This window comes from Eumetopias jubatus, unplaced genomic scaffold (genome assembly GCF_037043125.1).
Source record: "Eumetopias jubatus isolate StellerSeaLion01/CBP00866 unplaced genomic scaffold, mEumJub1_p1.0 scaffold_17, whole genome shotgun sequence".
Taxonomy (NCBI): Eukaryota; Metazoa; Chordata; class Mammalia; order Carnivora; family Otariidae; genus Eumetopias; species Eumetopias jubatus.
This window is the reverse complement of record NW_028274823.1, coordinates 28,225,520-28,235,658: the sequence shown is the minus strand read 5'-3', so window position 1 is coordinate 28,235,658 and position 10,139 is coordinate 28,225,520. Positions and strand designations below refer to the sequence as shown.

The 10,139-nt window shown below is 59.8% G+C and overlaps 1 protein-coding gene across 5 annotated transcripts; it reads right to left on the bottom strand.

The window, feature by feature from the left end:
- Positions 1-1,172: 1,172 nt before the first annotated feature.
- Positions 1,173-6,853, bottom strand: FGF8 (fibroblast growth factor 8). 5 transcript variants are annotated; one of them, XM_088019829.1, is made up of 6 exons: positions 6,822-6,853; positions 6,682-6,718; positions 6,043-6,146; positions 5,643-5,823; positions 2,323-2,429; positions 1,173-1,463 (listed from the first exon to the last, which is right to left on the bottom strand). In XM_088019829.1, exons 4-6 carry the CDS (start codon positions 5,665-5,667, stop codon positions 1,173-1,175), a joined length of 423 nt encoding a protein of 140 aa, XP_087875955.1. In that variant the 5' UTR covers positions 5,668-5,823; positions 6,043-6,146; positions 6,682-6,718; positions 6,822-6,853. The 5 variants fall into 5 exon arrangements, with proteins under 5 accessions (XP_087875955.1, XP_027954771.2, XP_087875954.1 ...); XM_028098970.2 differs by having other exon boundaries at positions 5,643-5,790; XM_088019828.1 differs by lacking the exon at positions 6,043-6,146 and having other exon boundaries at positions 5,643-5,790; positions 6,483-6,718.
- Positions 6,854-10,139: the final 3,286 nt, after the last annotated feature.

Here is a 10,139-nt window from a genome sequence, read left to right as displayed (position 1 = left end):
AGCCTGATACTCAGAAAGCGCCAGCTCTGGCATCTCCAGCCTGTCCTCCACACAGATCTAGACACACACACAGAGGCACTTTTTAAAGATTCATTGAGGGGCGCCTGGTGGCTCAGTCGGTTAAGCGTCTGCCTTCAGCTCAGGCCATGATCCCGGGGGTCCTGGGATCGAGCCCCACATCAGGCTCCTCACTCAGCAGGGGCCTGCCTCTCCCTCTCCCTCTGCCTGCCACTCCCCCCCTCTCGCGCTCACTCTCTCTCTCTCTCCCTGACAAATAAATAAAATATTCAAAAAATGAAAATAAAGATTCACTGAAACCATGAAAGCAGCTCTGGTCCTAGCAGAGCCCTCTTTTCTGCCCTAGAAGTGGCTAGGGGAAGTGTTGGCAATGACTCCCCCAAGGAGCTAGGAGGTCCTGGTCTGAGAGCTCCAGGACCAGCTAAGAGCCTCTTCTTGCCCCTTTCCCTGCTCCTGTCCCATCAGGAGAGCCCCTCCATAACAATGACAGGCACAGGTCCTAAGTCAGGCTGGAGGGAGGCTGCTGTGGGAACTGGTTAGGGTTAGGACCCCCCCCCCCACAGCTGGGGAAGGGAGAGGGGCCGACCCCCACAGGACTTGCTCTTCAACACACATTTTTAATATGCAAGTTAAATAAATATTTCAGTCATTTAATAACAATTAATAGACACCCACCCCCTCCCCACACCCAGCCTTAAAAACCTGCTCTAAGTCCCCACCCTTTCCTCCCTGCCCCCCCCCCCCCCCCCGCCTCGGGGTCGGGGGGGGGCGAGTGGGCTCCCCGCTGCCCAGCCAGCTTGTCCTGCAGGCGCTGGGATCTCAGGAGCACCTCTGCTGGCCTGGAAAAGCCCCCTGACCCGGAGGGAACCCCGCCAGAATCCCAGTCTAGGCCACTACCGGCCTTCCCGAAAGTGAAGAAGACAGACACCACAGCCAAGTGGAATACAAAAATAGAGCCTCTCTTTTGTTTAAAAAAACAAAACAAAACAACAACAACAACAACAAAAAACCCAACGGCAGACAGCTATCAAAGGCTAGAACCCGGGGCTCGCCCAGCTCCTCCCCAGCCTTCAGCAGCGCGGACCTCGGCTCCCGGAGTTTCTCTGTGCTCCCCCGCGACCAGCGGCTCCGCGCGGCGGGGAGGGCGGCGGCGCCTACCGGGGCTCCGGGGCCCAAGTCCTCTGGCTGCCGCGCAGGCTGCGCGTGAAGGGCGGGTAGTTGAGGAACTCGAAGCGCAGGCTCTGCTCCGTGGTGTGGTGGCCGCGGGGCAGCCGCTTCATGAAGTGGACCTCACGCTGGTGCTGCCGCGTCTTGGAGCCCTTGCGGGGCCGGCCCTTGCGGGTGAAGGCCATGTACCAGCCTTCGTACTTGGCGTTCTGCAGGGCCGTGTAGTTGTTCTCCAGCACGATCTCCGTGAACACGCAGTCCTTGCCCTTGCCGTTGCTCTGCAGGTAGTGGGGCCAGACGCGGGCGTTACTGGGCTCCGGCCCCCGAGCCGCAACCCCACCCCACCCCCACCCCAGCGGAGGCAGAGGGCAGGCGGCCCCAGACAGCAGGTGGGCACCCCAGCAGATGGCAGGGTGGGCACGAGCGACAGCCCCACCCCCGCCCGGGGAACCCGCTCTCTAATCCCTCACAAGCCGCAGCCCACCCGGCAACTTCCTGTCCTCCCGGGCAGCAGTGACACATGGCTGTCTCCGGAGGGGCTGGGCCCCAACACAGAGGGCCAGAGAGGGGGCCCAGACCCTGCCTGCCCTGGCCTCCTGCCCACCAGTCTGGCCGAGCGGCTCGCACCCGTTTCCCCAGCTGCACCACACATCCCCCCCCACCCCCACCCCCCGCCCCTCAGGACCCCAGGGGCCCCAGGGCAGCCACCCCATGGGGGAGGGGAGGCCTGAGGGGAGACGCGGAGCCCAGGAAGCGGGGAGCTTGAGGCTGGAGAAGAGCCGTGACTAATGGGGCCATTTCAGAGCTCGGCTGAGGGGCTGGGCCTGCGGCTTACTGAACATTCCAAATGCTGGTACCATGTAATTGGACATAATAGCAAAGCAATTTGGCGATTTGTTAAAAAGATATATGGAATTTACCACCCCCCCCACCAGCCCCTTCCCTAGCCTTCCTTCTTCCTCCTTTGCCTTTATAGCTTTTCATCTCTCAGTTTCCTTCTCTCACCTCCCCCCATCCCCACCCAGTCGTTAGGTGACCCCAAGGTGGCCCTGTGTCTCTCTGGGATCCTGGAGGAGCTCTGCCAGCCCAGCCCCCTCCCCAGGCCCCAGGGACCCTCCATTCCTTCTGGGGCCTCACCTTGGCGATCAGCTTCCCCTTCTTATTCATGCAGATGTAGAGGCCAGTCTCAGCTCCTCGGACTCGAACACGGCTCCCAAAGGTATCTGTCTCCACAATGAGCTTTGCTGTCAGGGAAGGTGGGGGGTGGTTATTGGAAGCGCCCTGACCCCCACTGTACCACATCTTCACCCCAGCTGACCCTCAGACCTGTCACATCCCAGTAGCAACTGCTCCAAGAGCAGGTACCCAAGACGTGGGCTCCAGCCCCAGCCCAGCTGCCGATATGCTGTGCGACATTGGGAAAGATCACGTCCCCTTCCTGGGCCTCAGGCCCCTCACCTGGCGGTACACAGGGAGATGGACAAGATCATGAAGCACAAACTGGGTTCTGCAGAGGAATCTTGGAGCCATCAAACTGAACAGACCCTTGTCTAAAATCGGACGGTACTGACTTCCATGTCAAGGCTTCATGACTAGAGTTCTGCTCTCATCAGAAGATCTCTGGGAATCCTTCAAACTCAAAGCAGTATGTGCACATGCCTCACAGGTCACTACAAACTTCTGGGGTGCAGCAGTGACATGAGTTCTGAGGCGAAACCTAAAAGCACTCTCTCCCGTTTCTGACACCTCGGGTTCTAACTCACAGCCTTGGCCACTGCCCCCCCAAACCCCTGCTCTGACAGGGATGCGGACCACTCTCCCTACATGCGCAGCCTGCGCACAACCAGCTGCTTTCCCAGAACCTCAGACCCCAGCTGGGAGGCTTCTGCTCTTCTCCACGCTTCCCAGTCACCACTGTCCCCAGCCCCAGTGTCCAGAAAGCAATGACTCAAATAGTCTTTTCTTTCAACCCCCATCACAGCTGGGCTTCTCACCCCAGTGACCAAACACTTTCTGTGGGTGAGGAGGGGAGAAAATCAGGCATGCTTGCCTCTCAGTCTGGAAAGCTGATGAGACAGGGAGCTGAATTCTGAGCCTCCTTCCCCTGTGCCCTTCCCTCAGACAGCCAACCTGCCACAGAAGTCCTGGTCCCTGTCTCATCCCTGTGTAACTCCTCCCTTTGAGGCTGTCCCCAAGAAGGGAATGAGGGCTGACTCAGCTGTTGGGAATAGGGCAGGAGGGGCTGGGTCTCCTGTCCTCTCTACTCCTTTTCCCTCCTCGAGAAAGCAGTTCTGGAACTCCCAGAGCTGTCTCGCAGCCTGCACTAACAAGGCAGCACCTTCTTTGTCCCCAAAACTAATGGGGGGGGGATGGGCACCAAGGTCAGCAAGGCAGCCCTCACCGCCCAGCCTGTGACTCCCCCCCACCCCTTCACATAAGCACAGAGCTGGGACCCAATGGCCAACTCTCCAGTCTGGCTCCAAGTCAGCCAGGGAAATGCAGCTGTCACCTCCCCTCCCACCCACCTCCTCTTGGACCCAGCCAGTCTGCTCATCCCTCTCCTGATCTGCCTTCCAGAGCAAGGGGTCGCTGCTGCTAGGGCCAGAGGGACACTGACGGGAGAAGGGGCGAGAGGATCCCACTCTGAGGATTCTGGCCAAATGGGGCAGACAGGGACTGGAACAATCCCTCTCTCCCTTCCTGGGATCCGCAGGGAAGCAACTCGAACCTCTCTGCTCTTCTCCCCCAGACTCACACTGTCCCAGCTGCACACCCTATGCCTCTGCTCTTGGGCCCTTCAGCTCCCACTCCTGCCTGCCAGGCAGGGATCAGGGAACCTGGAAAGCTTCCTACACTTGTAAGGACAGAAGTGGGCATCAGACTTCTGAGGTCGGAAGATGAGCTCCCCCATGGCCAGCCGCCTCTTCTTCCCTCCCCAAAACCCAAGGATGTGCTGGACCATTTGCTCCAGTGGAGTAAACCCAGGAGGAGCTAAGCATTCATTCCCTTTCCTTGGAAGCTGAGAAGGGCAGCAAGCAGCCAGTTTGGAGGGACAAAGGGACGGCAGGCTGGTCCTGCCAGCCCAGCGGGGGAGCCCGGCCACCAGGCAGGCCGCCCCCCACTCCCTCCACTGAGAGCCCCCACTCCCCTCCCTGGATGGAGCTGGGGAGCTGGGGCCGCAGTTTGCGGCGGCTTTCCCGAACGGCCTTTTGGAAAGCTTAACATTTTCAAACCTATTCTTCCACCCCAGTGACAGATTTATCCCGGGAAAATTATGTCTCCTTCTCCAGCTTTGAAGGGAAGTCAGCTACGTCGATGCAGAAAAAATGCAGTGAGACATACTCGATCCCCCAAACTGGCTCGAGAAGAGGAGAAAGCATTCAGGAAATGTTAAAAAAGGTGAAAGTAAGAAGAGTTTTAATCGCTCTGCCAGACGCGGGGGTCTCTCCAGAGATTCATAGAGAACAATCTTGAACCTCTTTTTTAACATTTACAGACTTGCAACTCCTTTCAAACTCCACATCTGAAAAAAGGCTCGTTCTTTTTCTGTTTTATATCATTCTTCATTTTTCTTCTTAGCTCTTAAAATGCCTCACCTTTTTATTACATTTTAATAGAGTCTTCCCCTCTCCTTTCATGCTTGTTTAACTTGGTCATTATTTAAAGGTTTTTAAACTCACAATAATCGCTCTCTAAAAACAACACCAGCCGCCCAGAGGGCTTGCTTTTCTCTTGGTACGTCCAGGACTCTGGAAATTGGCCTGGTTTCAAGGCAGGAATATTGAATGTTTTAGAAATCAATCAGTCCTCAGCCTCTCTGCCCTGCAGTAGCTCCCTGGACTCACCACCCCATGAGGAGTCAGGAGCCTGGTTCCAACCGCCACCTGGGTTCCTGGGTCAGTGGAGTGGAGAGGGCCCCTTCCCAAGCCCAGTGCCTATGTGCAATTGGCCCTTCTGATCAAAATATTTAAAGGTTCATGGCACCCCCTGTAAAAGCTGGAAGGGCTGTGTATGTGGGGGGGATTTTTCTCCCTTCTCTTTCCCAACTCTCCTTTTGTGGACCCTGGTGACATATCCTCTTTCAAGCGCTTCCCTTAAACCTGTGGCCCCTCCAGCAGAACCCTCTGTCTCCACCTGCAGCTGGGGAGGGGGTGTGTGAATGGCGGAGGTGGAAAGGGAGACTCCTGGATTCATTCATTTGCTGGGCGGGGAAGGGATACCTGTGGGCCAAGTACTCCCCAGGGCCCCTTTCCTAGCCCTCTTTTCTCCAGCTGACCCCCAAGATGCTTTTTTGCCTTAGCTCCTTCCCTCTGAGCTGGGGAGCCTGGCCAGCACAGCAGAGCTAGCCTCTGGCCAGCACAGATGGGGCTGGCTGGTCCAGTCAGGGCAGGCCAGCCAGGGGAAGGAGGGCATGTTCTACAGTCTACCTTCACCCTGCCCGGCGCAGCTCGCCTTACCGAAGGGGTCCCCGTCTTCTGCCATGGCGTTGATGCGCTTGTTGGCCAGGACCTGCACGTGCTTCCCGCTGGTGCGGCTGTAGAGCTGGTAGGTCCGGATGAGGCGGCGGCTGAGCTGATCCGTCACCAGGCTCTGCTCCCTCACATGCTGTGTAAAATTAGGTGAGGACTGAACAGTTACCTTTAGGAAATTGAAAAATACACAACACGCCATTATAATGCTACTCTGCCCAGGGGCCCGAGTGGCCCCCATCGCCCTGCACACGCCTCCACTACCCCAGGCCAACTGCAGGGGCTGGATGGTTCCCCCAACATGCCAGCTCGGGTCACAACACCCAACCCAGGAAAGTCAGGCAGACCCAGCCTAGCAAGGATGAATCCCGGAACGATCCGGACCTACCTGTTGGGAAACACCCTGGGACTCCCGGCCAGGATCAGGAAAGCAAGCTCCCTGCCCAGCGCCGCGGGACCCCCCCCCCCCGCCCCCACCACCACCACGCCTTCCTAGAAAAGCAGGGCGCTTGTAAGTAGGGAGACAGCGCTGCCCGACCCCTGACATTTATAAAGACAAATTTACGGAGCAAATGTTGAGAGCGCAGAGAGCCTAGGCACCTGATCTTTCAGCCAGACCCTCCACAAGTCTCCCCAGAGAGCCGCGGAGAGAGTCCCTGCGGCGGTCACCGGGACTTCTGACAACGAACGCTCCCAGGCCCCAGCTCCCCCCTTCCTCGGCAGCCAGGTGTAGCTGCCCCTAGAGCTCCCTATCCACCCCAACCTGGCCAGGATGCGCGGGAGACAGCGCTGGAGTCCGAAACCTTGGGTTCGAGCCTCGCCGCACACCAGCTGTGTGACCTTAGGCAGGGCGCTCCCTCTCTGTTCCCTAGCTCCCTCCTAGGGCAAGTGCGGGGCTGTATTCCTAAGGTTCCTTCCAGCCCTGCTGCTCTGGCCGCAGGGTCGGTCCTCGGGCCCCTGCCCGACCTTGCCAACCGGCGGCCCCCGCCGGTCCGCCCGGGCCCCGCCGCCGCGCAGTGCGCCTTACCTGGGCTTGGAGGCAGAGAACCAGCAAGTGCAACAGCCTGTGGGAGACAAAAGCGGGCGGGAGAGAGAGGGCGCGGGGTGAGCGGAGAGGGCGCGGCGGCGCGGGCCGGGCGGGGACGCGGGGGCGGCGGCCGTACTCACAGGCAGCTCAGCGCCGAGCGGGGGCTGCCCATGGCGCGCGGCCGGGGGAGCACCGAGAACCCCGGCGGGATCGCGCCGGCCCGCGGGCGGCCGCGACGGACGAGCCGAGGGCGGCGGCGGCCGAAGAAAGCTGGAGCGCGGGAGGCGGGCGGCGGTCCGGACGCGGCTCCGCGGGTCCCGTGGAATGTCGAGCTCGCCGCGCCGCGCCGTGCCGAGTGGCTCTGCGCCGCTGCCGGAGCCGGTGGCCGCTGGCTGCTCAGGAGCCGGAGCGGGCGGGAGGGTAACGGGCCGGCAGGGTGGGTGGGTAGGTGGGAAGGGAGGGGGAGGGGTAGGGGCGGGGGGCGCCGCACCGGGCGCGAGGGGGGGAGCGCGGGGCGGGCGGCCGGAGCCCGCAGCCCCCGGCTGGGAGCTGGGGCCCGGACGCAGCCCGGGGCGGGGGCGGGGCGGACCGGGGCGGGGCGGCCGGCGGGTCTGGGATTGGGGGTCTGGGCTAGGGGAGGGGTCTGGGGACCGCGGGAGGGGCGGGGAGCGGCCGGTGGGGGCGCCTCCCCCCATCCCGGGGCTGACCCCTTGCGCGCTCTAGGGGTCTGGACCCGCGGGGATGGGGGTAGGGGGGCACCTCGGGCTGGGGCTTCCTGGACCGCGGGTGCGCCGGGGTCGGAAGGTGCCAAGTATCCACCGTGGGGCCGGGTCCGCTTATGCCTCAGACTAGGCGGCGGGTCTCTGAGCCACCTACTGTGTGCTTCGGCCCTGTGTGTCCCCTGGAAGCGGCCGCTGGGAAGCGGGAGGGAATGGCTGTGCGCTCCCTGCGACGGGGACCCGAACCCCCACCCCCGCCTTTCTGCTGAGTAACCCTTGCTGCGGATCTCTTCTGTCTCGCCCCGTCTCCAAAAAGACCCTGAGAGCGAGAAATGTCCCCTCCCTTACTATCACCTTCACCCCTGCGTCCGTCCCACACACACTAACCTGAAGCTTGAGAGGCACCATGAGCCACCCTTGTGGGTCCCTAGCAGGACCTATAGTCGCTGCCGCCCTCCCAGAGCAGCAGGCGGAGAGGGCAAAAATAACGACTGTGAGCTGCTTTTCCTGGAGAAGAGACTTAGATCCAGGCCGCCTCGCATTTCCCTCTCTGAGCCTCAGTATTTGTGCACTGAGGCATTTACACACCTACTGGACTAGACGTGGACTGGTGCTTTGTGTCAACCATGGGGGGGGTCCCCGAAGGAAGTAGTGTCTAAGCCTCTCCCAGCCCTTCATTGCTTCCCCCCAGGGGCTTCTGGAAACCCTGAGCCATGGTGCTTCTTTGGCAGCAGCTTGGGTGGGCAGAGACACCCTGGGACTGACACTTCGGAGCAGCAGCTTGAGCCACTGATGCCCTACCCAGCTGCTGTATCCACCCGTGACCTCCCCTGCCCCACTGGCACCCCATGTCCTTGGGGGTTGGACTGGAGGGGTTAGGGTGGTCCTGGGAAGCTATTAGGCCAGGGGCAGTAGGCAGGTCCTTGCCCAGCAGTACGATCAAGTTCTGCCTACCTCCCCTTTCTCCGTGCCCCACCTGTCCCGATGCCCCACCTGTTCCTACTCCCAGCCATAATGCTAACACTGAGCAATGCATAGATGGGACAACAGTCAGAGGACTTGTCTCAAGACCTCATCCCTCCTCAGAGAAGGAGACTCCCTGAGCCTACCTGTCCCATGCCCCCCCTCCCCCCCACTCCAGGAGTCTGTTCACTCTTCTGGCTCTTGCACACACAGACCTCCAGGCAAGGACCATGTCTTTTAGATCGGAACTTGCAGCTCATGGCACTGAGCTGGGCAGGGTTGTTCTACAGTTGGCATTTGATGAATGAACAATGAAGAAACTGGCTGAACCTTTAGACCTCAGCCCAAGAGTGGCTTCCCCAGGAAGACTTGCCTTCAGATAATAATCATAAGCACCACTTTTTATTGAGCACTCATATTTGCTAAAGGCTGGACTTGCACTGTCTCCTCTCAACCCCACTAAGAGGTGAGCCCATTAGAAGGGAGAAAGGTGAGGTGGGCTCTGGTGCCCACAGCCCAAACCAGCTCTTTTCCTTACTGTCCTCTGTCTTAGAGGCCTGCAGGCTGCTTGCTGAGTCTCTACCTCCCCAGCTGTACTGCTTCAAACAGGCAGAATGCTCACCATCTTAAACGCATGCCCTGCACATAGTAGGCCCCTGAAAATGTTTATTTGTGTGCATGAATGAATGAGTGAGTGGAGAGATGGAGAGCAGAGGGTGGGAAGGGCCTTCTCCCCACTGGGGACTCAGCCCTCTGAAAACAGTCTGATGAGAACAGCATGGAGCAGGACCCAGGCCAGAGTCAGGGCAGTCTAGCCCATGCTCAGTGTGCATAGTCTTGGAGCCCCAACTCTGGGCACCAGCCCTTCCCTGGAGTGGGGATGGAGGCCAGAGAGCATCTGACTCAGGTCTAACCCTGGTTCTGGAGCTCGCGGAAGGTTCTGAAGTCCCTGAGCTGAGCCTCAATGATCTTAACCCACTCCCCAGAAGAGATGGGCGTCCTGGGACCTAAAAGTGTGGAGGTCAAGGTTTTAGTATCCACTTTAACCTCTATCAAGGGGCCTTTCTATAGGACAGAATTCCTTTACATTTGGAGAACTTCCCCTGAAATGAACCCTCATCAGTTTTAGAGATTCTTCTCATCTCCCCAAAAGTCTATGTCTTGTGGTGGGGGTGTGGGGGGAGGGGCGAGGGAGCAGATGGGGACACCCTCACATAGGGCGCCGGTACTGCCCCGGCACGCCCCGTGAGTGACAGATGCAAATATTCCATCGGGGCCCCAGCAGGCCACTCTCTCCCTCCCTCGCTTGCTCCCTTCCAGGCCAGCTCTCTCCTTCCTTTATCTTATCAAAGCCCCGTAATTACAATTGCTATTTTGTTTCCTCGAATCTGCAATCAGAGCTCCCCGGCCCTGATGAGGGAGCGCCTGTCAACCTGATCGCTGAGTGACAGCCCGGCCACCTTTCCCGGCCGCCCCCACACTCCGCAAACACAAACACACACACACACACACACACACACACACCCTCGCCTCCTGCAAACACAAACACACACTCCTCGCCAACACAAATAGCCCCTCTCCGCAAACACGCCCTCGCAGGGACCCAAACACACACCTTCAGCCTCTTTCCGAACGCATCCCTCGCCCCCGGCCCACCCTGGGCCCCTCACATCCACACCAGCCTGCGCGGGGCGGCCCGGACTGCCGAGAGCTCCACTGCGTGCCTTCGGCGCCCGGCGTTCAAAGCGCCGCCGACTCTCCACCGACTGTTCAAAT

Bases quoted from the DNA above. Each gene is read 5' to 3' on its own strand.
- FGF8 (XM_088019830.1), bottom strand. From the start codon at position 6,853: ATGGGCAGCCCCCGCTCGGCGCTGAGCTGCCT. The intron at 5,824-6,681 runs GTAAGGCGCACT...AATTTCCTAAAG, and splicing joins TTCTCTGCCTCCAAGCCCAG to GTAACTGTTCAGTCCTCACC. The intron at 2,430-5,642 runs GTAAGGCGAGCT...CTTCCCTGACAG, and splicing joins AGAAGACGGGGACCCCTTCG to CAAAGCTCATTGTGGAGACA.